The 18,132-nt window shown below is 32.9% G+C and overlaps 1 protein-coding gene across 1 annotated transcript in view; it reads right to left on the bottom strand.

The window, feature by feature from the left end:
- The window catches only part of LOC149776694 (ankyrin and armadillo repeat-containing protein-like), a 131,545-nt gene that overhangs the window by 29,416 nt on the left and 83,997 nt on the right, over positions 1-18,132 (bottom strand). Inside the window, exons 12-14 of the mRNA XM_089941331.1 lie at positions 12,434-12,847; positions 8,460-8,553; positions 3,668-3,815 (exon numbers count right to left, since the gene is read on the bottom strand). Of these exons, the coding sequence (XP_089797457.1) occupies positions 3,668-3,815; positions 8,460-8,553; positions 12,434-12,847 (656 nt within the window). The remainder of the gene's footprint in view (positions 1-3,667; positions 3,816-8,459; positions 8,554-12,433; positions 12,848-18,132) is intronic.

The following is an 18,132-nucleotide window of genomic DNA, read 5'->3' as shown; positions in this document are numbered from 1 at the left end:
CATGACCAGCCATTTTGCTCAGATAACAGGTTGCAGAACATATCATATAAAATATCAGACACTGGACATGATGTGTCTAATACTATCCCATACAATTGCTTGGTCATTATGTTTTCCCAATGGTTTAAACACTATATAGGCATAAAGCACAAAACAAATGAGGTGTGAAAGTTGATCTCATGGACTTTATCAAAACCTTATAATAACTGAATAAGTGTCCTAGGATGTGTACTACAGACATTAAATCAGCCCTTCTCACCATGTGATTTTCATCCATATTTGGTACAGGTATATCTACTCATCTCAGACCTTTTTAAAAAAAAACTATGTGTAGCCTAATCCCTAATTAAAATAAAAAATTATAAACAACAACTAATCTTTCTTATCATCATATTCCAACACTTATTTGAGGACCTGATAAAACTTTAGCACTGTACTTTACTGGAAGTGCCTGGCAATCAAGTGATATATAGTTTCAGTGTTATTAAAACTACCGGCATATGGTCTTCAGATAACAGAAAAGAGTGAGAAGCAACAAGCTTTGTAAAATTCAAGAAGTAACTTATTTTCCTAGAATGCAGAGTGAAAATGTAAATATAAGGAACACATGTTATTGAGAATTAAATCCCATGTACTCCTAGAATTACTAACACAACTCTTAATGCTCTGCATAAATTTAGTGGTGATGCAAAATAAATTCAATGCTATAAGTGTTGATGTGCCTGTGGTGGCCCATATAGTGGTGATGTGCCAACTGTCTTTTGTTGGATTACAATAATACAATCCAAGAATATATTGTTATTTAAAATTTCACTACAACTTCAAGTCTCATATTTTTATGAGCATTTTGTAGTTCCAGTGAATAAATAATTTGAATAAATAAAATTTCAGCCCAAATGAACTACTGGACACAACATTAATGCAAATAATTCTGTTAAGATCTTAAAGCATAAATGAATAATATTAAAAAACAAGATTAAATAGTCCTCTACTTAACCTCACATCACAATTATTGTTTTCTAACAAAAACCTATTATCTAATGGAAAGGTTCATTCTAAAAGGTTCCAGATGTTTACAAGATCTTAGTTACAAACTATAAGATCTGTTACTAAAATTATAATAAAGAAAATGGAAAACACAATGTCATCGACTAAGACCAAGAAAAAAATGCTTACTTTAATTAATAATTATCTTAATATTAATCCCATGCTCATAGAGAAAATATTAGCTATATATTAGTTGTGTACAGATTAAAAGAAAATGATTCAGATCAGGTAGAAAATGAACTTAATTTTGGTTGTTGTTGTTGTTGTGGGGTTTAACGCCATTTTTCAGCACATGATAGGCTATGCATGGCGGCCAGTATTAATGGTGGAGGAAGAATCCAGAAAACCCCCGGGAAGAACCACCGACCCACGAGAAGCTACTGGCAAGCTTTTTCACATACTCACATTGGCCGAATCCTAGACTTGAACCTACACAGAAGTGAGATGGCAGTGATCCATAATGGAGAGCGCTTTAGACCACTCGGCCACTCGGGGCCCCTTAATTTTGGACAAGGTTGAAGTCCAAAATATGATTATCTTCAGCATATAATGAAATAGATAAAAACTTTTTTTTAAAACTAACAAACAAATGATCCAAATTAAATATACATAACTATAATAAACCTGCTTGTTGTCATTTAATAATTAATGTTTAAAAATTGAAGAATGGAATAAATACTGTTGCAGGGTAAAATTATATTATAATGAAACCATTTTTTCTTATTTCAGTCACCTTGGCCTTTACTTTGAGCTTCTGATCCCAAAATCAGTACGCCAGATGCAAGTTATCCACAAAGACTGATAACTGTAGATGAGGGACAACTCAATTTACTGGGCAGAAACAAAACTGGTAACAGGTGGAACAGATGAATGGACAGACAGTCTATATAACACTCTCTGCCTTATGATAGCCATATCAAACCAGCTCACAAAAGGCTATTCAGTTTTGCATATACTGGATTATATGATAACATAATCAATCAAAATTATAAATTTTTCACAAAAATATATACTCACTCATTTACCACCAAACATCCTTTAAACTTTAAGAAAAGATGTCAACCCCTATCAGCATTGAACAGGAATAACGGCTTCCACAAATAAGTATTTCAATATAAAAAATAATAATTTAAAAATTTTATCAAAAAATTTATTGTAAACATTATATTTTACTGAATAAAGTTCCTTTTGGTTGAAATGTTACTTGCTACAGTCATTTTTATGCCAAGTGACATGTTAAAGTAATGGTGAAGACATGCTGAAATCTAGAACTCTAAACGTATTTGTGTTCCTAAATACTGATGCACTGCATTGTATTCTTTTTTTATTTCTGTAGCATACATCATGTTTTTATCTACCAGGTATAACCACCGTTTTGTAAACTGGATAAGCAAGACTCATCAACTCCAGTGTTTGATGGTTACAAATGAAAGTAAGCTGTCATTCTTTTTTGTATAAAACATAACATGTTACCTAAATTTCAAACAGAGAGAAGAACATGGGAGTTTATTTAACTGTCTTCATTTCAGTACAAAAGATGAAGACTACAAAAAATAAATGAATATAAAGAAACATGAGAAATATCAGTTCAATTGACTTCATGCTGGTTCCTCGATGATATTTGTGAAGACATTCACCACTTTTATTATGTTTCCAACAAATTATACCTAAGTACAATATAGGACATTATTATTAATATGACTTTGTAATACTACAGCTATAGGTGATATAATATAGGACATTATTATCATTAATATGGCTGTGTATTACGACAGTTATGAGCATGGGGGTACAATATAGAACATTATTATTATTATGACTGTGTATTACAACATTTATAATTGATACAATATAGAACATTATTACTATGCCTGTATATTACTACTTTTATAGGGGATACAATAAAGAACATTATTATTATTATTATTATTGTTGTTGTTGTTGTTGTTGTTGAAGATGTATCAGAGCTTTAGGGGCATCTTACCTTCAGAAGACATATCAGTGCCTTAGGGGCATCTTACCTTAAGAAGACGTATCAGAGCTTTAGGGGCATCTTACCTTCAGAAGACATATCAGTGCCTTAGGGGCATCTTACCTTAAGAAGATGTATCAGTGCTTTAGGGGCATCTTACTGTATCAGTGCTTTAGGGGCATCTTACCATATCAGTGCCTTAGGGGCAACTTATCTTAAGAAGATGCATCAGTGCTTTAGGGGCATCTTACCGTAAGAAGACGTATCAGTGCTTTAGGGTCATCTTACCTTAAGAAGATGTATCAGTGCTTTAGGGTCATCTTACCTTAAGAAGAGATATCAGTGCTTTAGGGGCATCTTACCTTAAGAAGAGATATCAGTGCTTTAGGGGCATCTTACCTTAAGAAGACATATCAGTGCTTTAGGGGCATCTTACCTTAAGAAGACGTATCAGTGCTTTAGGGGCATCTTACTGTATCAGTGCTTTAGGGGCATCTTACCTTAAGAAGACGTATCAGTGCTTTAGGGGCGTCTTACCTTAAGAAGACGTATCAGTGCTTTAGGGGCATCTTACCTTAAGAAGACGTATCAGTGCTTTAGGGGCATTTTACCTTAAGAAGACATATCAGCGCTTTAGGGGCATCTTACCTTAAGAAGACGTATCAGCGCTTTAGGGGCATCTTCCTTTATAAAGCAATTTTGACTGTTCTGGTTGTTGGTGGCAAGAGCTTCAATAGCATTGGCTGCTTTGACCTGGGCTGTCTCATTGCGGCCTTTCAATAGATCCACCAAGGGTCTGGAAGGATAATGAAAACAAACTGAATGTCATACATGTTAACACCACATTAGATGCAAAAATGCCATAATGCATTTTGTCCAATTTCCTGAGAAGACTTAACAAAATGTCTAGCTAAACTAGAGTTTGAGTTAATACTCAGCCTACATATCTAGTTTTGGCAAACCATTAAACAATTCTAATGTGCACACTGAATGGCAACAAGTGATGAATTATGCAATCAAAATACTGAGATACTGGCTGTTGTTCTTTTGGGATTGTTGCTTTATGGCACAACAGCACAAGTAAATTAATTAGATCGGAGGCAATTGGAGTATAGTGCCTCACCCAAGGACACACCAAAGTAGCTGACCAGGGCAGATCAAATGATAGGATTTTAACCCACATCCTTTCAATTTTGAGTCTGGCATGACGACTACTGACTGCTGACCTGTCTTAAAGTCTCATAACCAACTACAGGTTATTAAAGGGATTTAGTGCAATTTATGTTTCTGATGCTGAAAAAGAATTCACTTTAAATTCTGTTTTTGATTCTGAATTACTTTTCACCGTAATTTTTGTTTTTGATGCTGAATAAAGATTCACTGTAATTTTTGTTTTTGATGCAGACTGTAAATTGCCATTGTTGTAATATATACTGTGATGGCATTAGGCATTTCTTGTTTGCAGTAAATTGCTGTAGTTTTGTAATGTGTGTATTGTGATGGCATTAGGCATTGCTTGTTTGCAGTAAATTGCTATAGTTTTATAATGCATGTATTGTGATGGCATTAGGCATTGCTTGTTTGCATGAAATTGCCATTTCCTGTCCAAGGTAAAAGGATGGATCTTGGCCTCACTTTATTTGCCTACTTCAAAATCTATCAGCAAACAATTTCATTCTGCAGCGATATGCTGATGATCAATTTGTTCATAGTTCTAGAAAAATCATCTGTTCATGACAAGTTGAAAAATCTGCTGGACATGTACTCTTTGCCATGAACACACACACCTGGGCAAGAATCTTAGCTGAATAAAAAATATATATGCTTTCTTTCTCGATGACATACCATATAAACTTGATTATAAGTTGAGTCCAACTGCAAACTGCACAGACTCGAACCTGTCAACCCATAATAAACCAACAAAAAGTGCAAAATCAAACAGCTAGGTAGTTATAGTCTGTATATTTAACAACAAATATTTCTTAGTCACTATTATTTGGTTCACGCATTACAATGTACATCAGTTCCAGATATGCTAGCACATTATGCAATGGCAGATCTGGGTCTGTGCAGTTTATTAGGAGCAATCAGTTGAATAAGCATCATAGGCCCTGATCTGCAGGTGCATTATGCTATGGCAGATCAGGATCTTTCTTTGTTTGCAGTGTGAGTTGACTTAGAGGTGAGTATATACGGTATGTCACTGTTAATGCTCTTACAATTGTAATAAGATGTTTTACTGTCAGCCAGTGCTATAATCATCAAGCATGTGTTGACAACCCAAGACCAAGTTGTAGAGAATTGGGTGTACCCAAAACTTTGATGATACTAACAAAAGAACAAATGTATACCAAATGTCTTGTCCTGTTTTAAAAACACGAACATATTCCAAATGCCCTGTTCTGTTTTAGAAACACAGACATGTTCCAAACATCTGCCTCTGTTTTAGAAACACAAACAAACATGTTCTAAATGTCTTGTCCTGTTTTAGAAACCTTCCGAATGCCTTAATATGTTTATAAACACAAAAAACCCTGTTCCCAATGCATACATACCAATCTGTGAGAGGTGTAAGCATAGTTTTTGCTAATATAAGTGGCGAGAAAGCATAAAGAGTGCACAAAAAGTGTAATCTATATATTATGGATACCAATATGAGCACCCCTACTTCTGGAATGCTACAACATTGTAGTTATATATTACATGCCATACTTACAGTACATTAATTGAAAAATGTACATTTATTTTTACTACTAACCTGCAGCTGGTCAAAATATTTGGCAAAAATGGGCAAAATCAATGTTGATGTTAAACAATAAAAACACAACACAGACTAAAAAGTGATATAAATGTATACTCAACACTCATATTAACTAGTTTACATGTCTAACTTTTGCCAGATGATCGTAAAGTCACTCTCATACTCTTCTTTGCAAATAGGTCAATCTCTGTTGATTTGTCATGTTCTAAAATTTGAAAAGACCCATCTCTTCTAAGAATTTTCATCCCCAAGTCAAACCATAAAAGCCCATTTTGCATAATATCTGGTGCCATTTTCTGTAAAAGTACAGACTGGTCTACTAATTAACTTGATTAACAATGAAATGAATATGCCGGGCAATGTTCCAAATTAAAGAAACCTGTCTTTTTTTGGAAATGGCTCATATGCAGTTGCTATAAATAGAAATTTAGGAAAGTACATGTAAATCTAAGATGGACAAATTATCTCTTATGTTATTATTACACAGCAGTCTTTCTTTTTAGAATATTCTTAAATTTTTATGATCAGTGGAACTAAAGATGATAATATAAAAAGAAACTTTGTATTGCTTTATTTTATTTTATTCTGTGATGTACTGGACAAATGTAATCCCTATACAGGTGAGCATGGGACATAATTCAGTTAAAAAAGCATAATGATTATGCCAAAAGCATAATGATTATACCAAAAGCATAATGATTATGCCAAAAGCATAATGATTATACCAAAAGCATAATGGTTGGCATATATGCCAGTGTCATATTCTGTTTTAAGAACACAAACAAGTTCCAAGCATGTTTCAAGTGCCATGTTCTGTTTTAAAAACACCAACAAAATTGTTCCAAATGCCTTGTTCTGTTTTAGAAACACAAGCAAACTTGTTTCCAACATGTTCCAAATGTCATGTTGTGTTTAAGAAGCACCAACAAAACTGCAGAAATGAGCAATAATAATAATAATAATACTGTAATAAAATAATAATAATAACAATAACAACAATACTGAAATAAGAATAAGAATAATTACAACAATGACAACAATAACCACCACAATGAACAGACCAAAATCATTGGTTAGTAATCATTAATTCATTCAATGAAGTAATATTTACAGCTAAAAATAACTGCACTGTTTTATTTACCATCTGAGAATGAAATCACATGTAGTTGAGACCTCCAAACTGAAAAGTGTACCTAATACAAAGGAATGGCCAAATCTAAAGAATATTTTGAAATTTGGGCAGTATGAGGATATTGGTAATTTCAATAAATGGAAAAAATATACAGAGATTTTGTTGCTGGCAAGTTGGTTTTGTTGATAGGCAAGTAAAATGTATTTTTATTCATCCAGTGAACAAACAGAAAAACAATTTATGTATTTTCATTCCTCCAGCGGGCAAGTGGAAAAACAATTTATGTATTTGTATTCATCCAGTGGGCAAGTGGAATAACAACTGATGTATTTGTATCCATCCAGTGGGCAAATGGAAAAACAATTTGTGCATTTTTAATCATCGAGTGGGCAAATGGAAAAACAATTTATGTATTTTTATTCATCCAGTGGGCAAGTGGAAAAACAATTTATGTATTTTTTTTCATTCAGTGGGCAAGTGGAAAAACAATTTATGTATTTTTATTCATCCAATGGGTAAGTGGAAAAACAATTTCTGAATTTTTATTCATCAAGTGGGCAAGTGGAAAAACAACTGATGCATTTTATTCATCCAGTAGGCAAGTGGAAAAACAATTTATGTATTTTAATTCATGGAGTGGGCAAGGGAAAAAACAATTTATGTATTTTTATTCATCCAGTGGGCAAGTGGAAAAACAATTTATGTATTTTTATTCATTCAGTGGGCAAGTGGAAAAACAATTTATGTATTTCTATTCATTCAGTGGGCAAGTGGAAAAACAATTGATGCATTTTTATTCATCCAGTGGGCAAGTGGAAAAACAATTTATGCATTTTTATTCATCCAGTGGGCAAATGGAAAAACAATTGATGTATTTTTATTCATTCAGTGGACAAGTGGAAAAACAGTTTATGTATTTTTATTCATCCGGTGGGCAAATGGAAAAACAATTTATGTATTTTCAACCTACAAGCTTTGAAAAACATTATAAATTTAAATATATGGCACCAGCATTTATGTTGTTTATGGAGGATCTAATGATTCAAACTTGGCTGCCACAGTTTTCAATCTAACTGTTCAGTGTTTGGTAAAAAAAATAAGTTGACCAGTGAAGCAATCAACTGTATCATTAATTAAATGTGGCAGGTCCAACTTAAAGTTTCTTTCTTAAATATGTACATACACAGAATAATGTGACAATAAAAAATCTTGTGCCCCCACCCATAAAATGCATTTGAAGGACAAAATTCTTTGTCCAACCATAGACCATAACTCTATTAAATCTTTTCAGAAAATGGTGAAAACTGAACTTGATCAAGGACTTAATTCTGTAATGCATTATTAAATTTGGCTTCAATAAATAAAATCCTTCAAAATGTATTGAATAAAAACAATATCTGCAACAGATGGAATGCAACATGATGTCACATAACAGGAATGACCAAGAAGAATAACACTACATGCCATTTCCACAGATATGGTGATGATGGTGGGCGGGGCATGAAAGAGAAAAACAGGTCTTTATATTAAGCGTTAAAATCTCATACTTGACAGCTCCTTCTGCCACGATAGCATCCTGATTTTCCTTGTGGCCAGCAGAGATTGCAGCTATGGAAGCTGAAGTGGCAGCCTGAAGGATCTCTGTAATAGGAAAAAAGAGTGATATTCAAGAACACAGAAATTCAAAAACTCTAAGTTCTGTGGTCCCAAAATGTTTTAGATTTTGGTTGTCTTTTATGGTCACAGGCAAATGTAACTACTGGGTGTCCTTGGCTGAGACAAGAGAAAAATATTATTGTGCTTCCTCTTATCCCAGTGGCAAGAACCTTGCTGAAGCACTGCCCTGAAATTTGTTCTTGTGTTGACAACTCACACCATCTCTGAAGATGAAGTGTACAAGAACACAAATCATGGCATGTGTCATGTGCTGATGAAACTTTTATTCTGAGATCAACTCTACTTGTTCTCCCAAGCAGACTCAGGGACATCCAAAAATACTTTCATGCATTTAGATAAAAATTACAAACAGCTAAAAAAAAACAGCCTCCATGTCTGAACTGAGCAAGTGATTTGGGTGATGCTTATATATCACGTTTTAATGATTGGCGCTTTAGTTATATAGTTAACCAAAATAAACAAAGGAAATACATTCAACACAATCTATGAAAGAGTACAACCAGAAGCCTATGCAAGCTTGATATTACTTACCTGGGTAGTTGACATATGTTGCCTTGCCAATGAAAACTCACAAATGTATTGAACTGTAGTGGGGAAAAGATAAACCCTGGGGCACATGGTTGCTTCACTGTTTATAAATGTTGGTGCAATTTTTCTTCTTTCCTAGACTATACATACAGAATCACTTTCTTGGCATAAAAAGACATTTATATACCTAGCATTGTCCCCTGGATCTATTCCAGTCCCTGGGAACTTAGCACAAATTCATAACTTATAAATAGTTTATAGTCCACCAATAAAGCATATACACTTACATAGCATAACAAGGGGAGTTGATCTGTGTAGGCAATATAAATTATGAAAACAACTGTTTGAAGATTTCTCTAGTTTTTGTATCTTTATCCATATTTGATGACACAACAGCATAATTTCCCCAATATCAAAAGGCCCCTCTCTATTCCAGTATCCGTATTTGATGGCACAACAGCATAATTTCCCCATTATTGAAAGGCCCCTCTCTATTTCAGTATCCATATTTGATGGCACAATAGCATAATTTCCCCAATATCAAAAGGCCCCTCCTTATTCCAGTATCCATATTTGATGGCACAACAGCATAATTTCCCCATTATTGAAAGGCCCCTCTCTATTCTAGTATCCATATTTGATGGCACAACAGCATAATTTCCCCATTATTGAAAGGCCCCTCTCTATTCCAGTATCCATATTTGATGGCACAACAGCATAATTTCCCCATTATTGAAAGACCCCTCTCTATTCCAGTATCCATATTTGACGACACAATAGCATAATTTCCCCATTATTGAAAGACCCCTCTCTATTCCAGTATCCATATTTGACGACACAATAGCATAATTTCCCCAATATCAAAAGACCCCTATTCCAGGATGCTTAGCATCACAATTTGTCAAAATCTCTTTCAGCAGTTTTTATAAATAAAATTGTGTCAATGTCTGATGGTAGAACTGTATCATTTGTATAAATTGGAAGGCATCCAAACCAAGTCATTTTTGGTTTTCAATAATGGTGAACATATCTGAATGCAGACTGGGATCTAATGTTCAAATTTGAAAGAACTTCATGCCAAAATGCTTTTCCCTTGAATTTTGTTCCATAATGTTTAGCTTTGGTGTCCATATTTGATGGCAGATTGGCATCTATTGTTCAAATTTGAAAAGTCTTTGTGCCAGAATGCTCTTCCATTGAATTCTATTCCACTGTTTTTAGCTTTGGTGGCCATATGTGATGGCAGATTAAAATCATCTGTAGGCCTTCATGTCAGGATGCTTCTGTCATCTGTAGGCCTTCATGTCAGGATGCTTTCTGTCATCTGTAGGCCTTCATGTCAGGATGTTTTCTGTCATCTGTAGGCCTTCATGTCAGGATGCTTTCTGTCATCTGTATGCCTTCATGTCAGGATGCTTTCTGTCATCTGTAGGCCTTCATGTCAGGATGCTTTCTGTCATCTGTAGGCCTTCATGGCAGGATGCTTTCTGTCATCTGTAGGCCTTCATGGCAGGATGCTTTCTGTCAAGTTTTGTTCTGTTCTGTTCAGTAGTCTTGGAGTAGAACTTGTTTACTTTTTCTTCTAGTTTTAGTAACGTTGGCCATATTTGATTGTGTGTTATTTTATCCCGTTTTTAACTTGTACAAAGAGCCTTCCTTCACATAGTTACATAGTTCACCACAGTGAGACTATGCTTGTATATAGGCCAAACACTTAATTGGAAGAAATGAGATGATATTTGATTGTGGATTAGCATCAGATATATAATACTGAAAGGTCTTCATGCCAGGATGCTTTCTGTCAAATTTTTGGTTAACATTTTTAAGCATCTTTTGTATGAAATAATTTACATTTGTTTCTATTTTTAGTAATAGTGGCCATATTGGATGGTGGATCAGCATCTTCAGTACAAAGTGAAAGTCCTTCATGCTATGGTGATTTCACTCATGTTTGGTCAAATCTTATTACACTGTTGTGAAAAAGCCATGGTAAGGTACAAAGTGAAAGTCCTTCATGCTAGAATGATTTCACTCATGTTTGGTCAAATCTTATTACAGTGTTGTGAAAAAGCCATGGTAAGGTACAAAGTGAAAGTCAGGTCAAATGCAAACATGGACCCAGATCTGCAATAGCACAACTCACTGACAGATCAGGTCAAATGCAAACATGGACTTAAATCTGCAATAGCACAACTCACTGACAGATCAAGTCAAATGCAAACATGGACCCAGATATGCAACAGCACAACTCACTGACAGATCAGGTCAAATGCAAACATGGACTTAAATCTGCAATAGCACAACTCACTGACAGATCAGGTCAAATGCAAACATGGACCCAGATCTGCAATAGCACAATTCACTGACAGATCAGGTCAAATGCAAACATGGACCCAGATCTGCAATAGCATAACTCACTGACAGATCAGGTCAAGTGCAAACATGGACTTAAATCTGCAAAAACATAACTCACTGACAGATCAGGTCAAATGCAAACATGGACCCAGATCTGCAATAGCACAACTCACTGACAGATCAGGTCAAATGCAAAGATGGACCCAGATCTGCAATAGCACAACTCACTAACAGATCAGGTCAAATGCAAACATGGACTCAAATCTGCAATAGAATAATGCACTGACAGATCAGGTCAAATGCAAACAAGGACCCAGATCTGCAATAGCATAACTCACTGACAGATCAGGTCAAATGCAAACATGGACTCAAATCTGCAATAGCATAATGCACTGACAGATCAGGTCAAATGCAAATATGGACTCAGATCTGCAATAGCATAATGCACTGACAGATCAGGTCAAATGCAAATAACATGGACCCAGATCTGCAATATAATAACTCACTGACAGATCAGGCCAAATGCAAACATGGACCCAGATTTGCTATTGTATAATGCACTAACAGATCAGGTCAAATGCAAACAACATAGATCCAGATTTGCCATTGCATAATGCACTGACAGATCAGGTCAAAATGCAAACAAAACTGACCCAGACATGCAAATGCATAATGCACTGACAGATAAGGTCAAATACAAACAACAAGGACCTATATATGCCATTGCATAATGCAGTGACAGATAAGAGCAAATACAATCAACATGGACCTATATATGCAATTGTATAATGCACTGACAGATCAAGGTCTATGCTGCTTGTTCTACATAGTCATCACAAAACTGTATAGACCTCAATCTGCCAGCACATGTGACAACAGATCTTGGTCTGTACAGGTTAGAGTTGAACTAAAATCAAGTACATATGACACTATCAAGAATTTTATGTTATCTTCAACTTACGAGAGTCTACTGTAAGAAATTCAACCAACGGCTCAATCCCACCACATCTGTTGACAGCTGTCTGATTGTTTGGGTTGTTGGAACACAGTACTCGTATTGCATTTACAGCATTGACCAGAACATCCTCCAGTTCAGAGTCCAATAAATTGATCAGGGGTGGAATTCCACCCTGGTTTGCAACCATGTCCTGATTTCCCCCAACGCAAGCTAGGTCTGAAAGAATGATTGCTGCTCTTGACTGAATATCATCCACATGAGAGCCAAGAAGTTTGATCAAAATCGGTCCTGCATCAGCTTTTGTAAGAGCCTTCCGAACCTCCTCCTGTTCTGAGATATTACACAGGACTGATGCAGCAACTGATTGTAACTCATCGTTCTCAATCTTCAGAAGGCTTACTAGGGCTGGCACTCCATCTGGAATCAAAGAGCTTGAAATGAACTGATTTATTTTGATGATCATCCCAACAAAATCATGCGTTATGAATAAATGATATATTTTTTAGCAGGATAAATGGAATAAAAAATGTACGTGTTCAGATTTACTACATGAATCCAGATTATGAAAAATGAGATTGATATTTAAAGAATATCAAAGACTTACTTTCTTCTAAGAAAGAATTTGTTCCAGGGTTTTCTTCAGCTGACAACTTAGGAGACTTGTTCATAGACCAAAGTTGTTATGGAAACAAGAGGCCAGATATGTTACAATTTATTCAACTGAAAGACAGTAAAGTTTGTTTTCTTCATGTCCAAAAGATAGATAAGGTGATTACTGATGTATTCTGTTTTTTATCACCACTGTATATTAATATTTCAGACACCCCATTCCTTATGTGTATACTGCATAACACCACTGTACATTAATATTTCAGACACCCCATTTCTTATGTGTATACTGCATAACACCACTGTACATTAATACTTCAAATGCCCCATTTCTTATGTGTATACTGCATAGCACCATGTATATTAATATTTCAGACACCCCACCTCAATTTGCATACTTTAAAACATATCATGCATCACTGATGACTGAATGCTGAAAATATAAACAAAATGTCTATTTTTTTAAAAACAAAGCAAATCCCAGATCTAATCTGCCCAAACATCTTCATATATTTAATTGCATCTAATTAGAATAATGATAGGTCTGAAAGGACTTATCTTTTGATGGGATATCTGTATCTTATTCAGATATTAAAAATCAAAATGTCAGGTCTATGTCATTAGTACAATGACATAATGACTTTTACTTACCCAATCAACAATTTTTAAAACAATCACATACAAGTGTATTTACTCACGAATTTAATGTTTTCTAAACCACTCTGTTGATTTTCCAGCAAAAATGAATGCAAATGAGATATTATAAAAAATTTATTTTGTGCCTTGCTTCAATTCAGGCTGCCTGGCAACAGCAACAGCTTCCTTAATAAGAGGGCAAAGACAAAAAGCTCCTATAATTCAAAATACACTATATACTTGATTCAAATCATCATTGATATTGTATACTGGATTCAAAAGATCATTTATATTGCATAATGGATTCAAATGATCATTTTATATTGTATACTAGATTTCAATGATCATTTCAAAATATACTGTATACTGGATTCCAATTATATTTTACAAATGCACTGTATATTGGATTCAAATGATCATTTACAAATGCATGGTATATTAGATTCAAATGATCATTTACAGTGTATATTGGATTCAAATGATCATTTACATTGTATATTGGATTCAAATGATCATTTACAAATGCATTGTATACTGGATTCAAATGATCATTTACAGTGTATATTGGATTCAAATGATCATTTACAAATGCATTGTATACTGGATTCAAATGATCATTTACATTGTATATTAGATTCAAATGATCATTTACAGTGTATATTAGATTCAAATGATCATTTACAGTGTATATTAGATTCAAATGATCATTTACATTGTATATTGGATTCAAATGATCATTTACAAATGCATTGTATACTGGATTCAAATAATCATTTACAGTGTATATTGGATTCAAATGATCATTTACAAATGCATTGTATACTGGATTCAAATGATCATTTACATTGTATATTAGATTCAAATGGTCATTTACAGTGTATATTAGATTCAAATGATCATTTACAGTGTATATTGGATTCAAATGATCATTTACAGTGTATATTAGATTCAAATGATCATTTACAGTGTATATTAGATTCAAATGATCATTTACATTGTATACTGGATTCAAATGATCATTTACATTGTATACTGGATTCAAATGATCATTTATATTGTATACTGGATTCAAATGATCATTTACATTGTATACTGGATTCAAATGATCATTTACATTGTATACTGGATTCAAATGATCATTTACATTGTATACTGGATTCAAATGATCATTTACATTGTATACTGGATTCAAATGATCATTTACATTGATACTGGATTCAAATGATCATTTACAAAAGCATTGTATGCTGGATTCAAATGATCATTTACACTGTATACTGGATTCAAATGATCATTTACATTGATACTGGATTCAAATGATCATTTACAAATTCATTGTATACTGGATTCAAATGATCATTTACAAAAGCATTGTATGCTGGATTCAAATGATCATTTACATTGTATACTGGATTCAAATAATCATTTACATTATATACTGGATTCAAATGATCATTTACAAAAGCATTGTATAAAAGATTCAAATGATCATTTACAAATTCACTGTATAATGGATTCAAATGATCATTTACAAATTCACTGTATACTGGATTCAAATGATCATTTACAAATGCATTGTATACTGGATTATTTTCACATGGTTCAAACTTTCACCACCTGAATGATCACCTCGTCTTTAGACAAAAACGTGTAATACACTACTTCCCAACTATAACACTATCCTGAAAGACATAAAAGTGGACAACCTTATATAAAACTAGGCCATTTCATGTATAATAATATTCTTATACTGTGAAATTTTATATATATATATTATTATACTGTGGCATTTTGTTGATAATATAATACTGTAGCATTTTATGTAGAATATTATTATTATACTGTAGCATTTTATATAGAATATTATTATGCAGTGGCATTATATATATATATATATATATATATATATATATATATATATATATATATATATATATATATATATATATATATATAATACTGTAGCATTTTATGTAGAATATTATTATTATGATGATGCAGTGGCATTTTATATGTATATACTATTATTATTATACTGTGATATTTTATATAGAACATTATAACATGGCATTTTGTTGATAATATTATTCTGTTGTATTTTATGTAGAATATTATTATTATACTGTAGCATTTTATATAGAATATTGTTATTATACTGTAGCATTTTATATAGAATATTTTTATTATACTGTAGCATTTTATATAGAATATTATTATTATACTGTAGCATTTTATATAGAATATTATTATCATACTGTAGCATTTTATATAGAATATTGTTATTATACTGTAGCATTTTATATAGAATATTGTTATTATACTGTAGCATTTTATATAGAATATTATTATTATACTGTAGCATTTTATATATAATATTGTTATTATACTGTAGCATTTTATATAGAATATTATTATTATACTGTAGCATTTTATATATAATATTGTTATTATACTGTAGCATTTTATATAGAATATTGTTATTATACTGCAGCATTTTATATAGAATATTATTATTATACTGTGATTTTTTATATAGAACATTATAGCATGGCATTTTGTTGATAATATTATACTGTTGCATTTTATGTAGAATATTATCATTATACTGTAGCATTTTATATATAATATTATTATATGCTCATTTTTTTCCCCGTTAACTTTACATTGTCAGAATCGTGTAGTATTTATAGGTTACTGCATTTGTATGGGAAAATATGAACAAGTTTTGGGATGGAATACTGCACGACCTTGGGAGTGCAGTATATCCTTCCAACAAAACGAGTTCATATTTTCCCATACAAAGGCAGTAACCTTTTTATTATATGCTCATTTTTTTTATTCTACCTAAGGTTTAATTATATAAAAACAATAAGCTACAAGAAACAACATAAATGAATGTATGCCGCATTCCAAACTAAATACAAAAGCACATATTCATCATTACACAAATCAACATTATTACTGAGCACATAACACCGCCCAGATAAATTTGAACTTAGTCACGAGCTCGACATAACTTTCCAAAGAAAATGGCGTGTCTAGTTAAAACTGAAATTTGGAGTCATATTGTGAATGAATTTGCATTGCAACAACTTTTCCATTTGATATGGAATTAATAGATTTTGGTATTTTTTCTCAATTCTAGGAAATTTCATGATTATTGACTGGATTTGTATGTGACAATTCCACATGAAATACATGAGATTTAATAAGCGAGGGAGAAGCATGTTGACGTCTGCAAATGTGTTTCTGTTTCTGTCATTGAATGTTTGAAATCATAATGTGGGAAAAATATGAAGTCTTTCAACTGCAATTATCAAAAAGACGCTATGGAATTTAATGCTTATTTCATTTTGAGTGCAGTAAGGAGAATGCAATTGCACTTACTGTCGAAATTACAGCACAATTTCGAAATGTGTAATCCAGATTGAAAACCTATGACATGGCTCATGTAATTCGGATTTAGTGTATTTTATTTTCCCATTATTATCACCAGCTAAAGAAGAGAGTATATGACTTGTCAGTTGTATGTTATTTGTAAGGACATTATCTTGCGTCTGTTATAAAATGTAGCTAGCCTAAATCCATAACATTGTATCAACACGGAATGTGCCAAAGCAGCTGGTATGTGGCAGTCCACGAAACATCTGTTTTAATTCATTCAGAAACGAATTTAAACAACCACAACATAAAGAGCCTCTTACGCGAGTGTACATGATTTGTGTACAAAATCAAAAGTGCTGGCATCTGCGTCCATTGTTTGTTTACAATAGAAAGTAGTTCCTTTATGTGCGTGAATGCTATATGTGTATTGTCACGCGAGTTCAGTATCGGCTAATATTGAATGATTCTGACAATGTAAAGTTATTGGGGAAAAAAATGAGCATATAATATTATTTTTATTATACTGTAACACTTTATATAGAATATTATTATTATACTGTAGCATTTTAAATAGAACATTATTATTTTGCAGTGGCATTTTATATATAATAATAATATTATACTGTAGCATTTTGTGCAGAATATTATTATTATACTGTAGCATTTTATGTAGAATATTATTAATCTACTGTAGCATTTTATATAGAATATAATAATTAAATAATGAAATGACATCCATGACCATACCAGCCTTATAAATGGCCTGTCTTATACTTATGTGCCTAATATTCAGAAAGTACAGTTAATTTCATAAAGGTTCAATACTTTGCATTTCAACCCAAGGAATAATAATATCCATTGGAGTCACAGTTACATTAAATTAAAACTGTCAAAATGACTTAGCTGTAAGATTGGAAGTGCAAAAGTCTGACACTGCAAAAACAATCCATTGTACAATCCGTGTAGCTTGGTATTGTATGCTTTGCCATTTTATTCCCAAAAGTCAGTGTTTTTTCTGTGAGGTGTTGTCGTTAAAATGTTTAATTACAGAGTGTCAAATCAATACCAAGTAC

Source organism: Sinohyriopsis cumingii, chromosome 18, assembly GCF_028554795.1.
Source record: "Sinohyriopsis cumingii isolate HCF-2022 chromosome 18, ASM2855479v2, whole genome shotgun sequence".
NCBI lineage: Eukaryota > Metazoa > Mollusca > Bivalvia > Unionida > Unionidae > Sinohyriopsis > Sinohyriopsis cumingii.
Note: the sequence above shows the minus strand (reverse complement) of the source record. Positions and strands in the feature narration are given on the sequence as shown.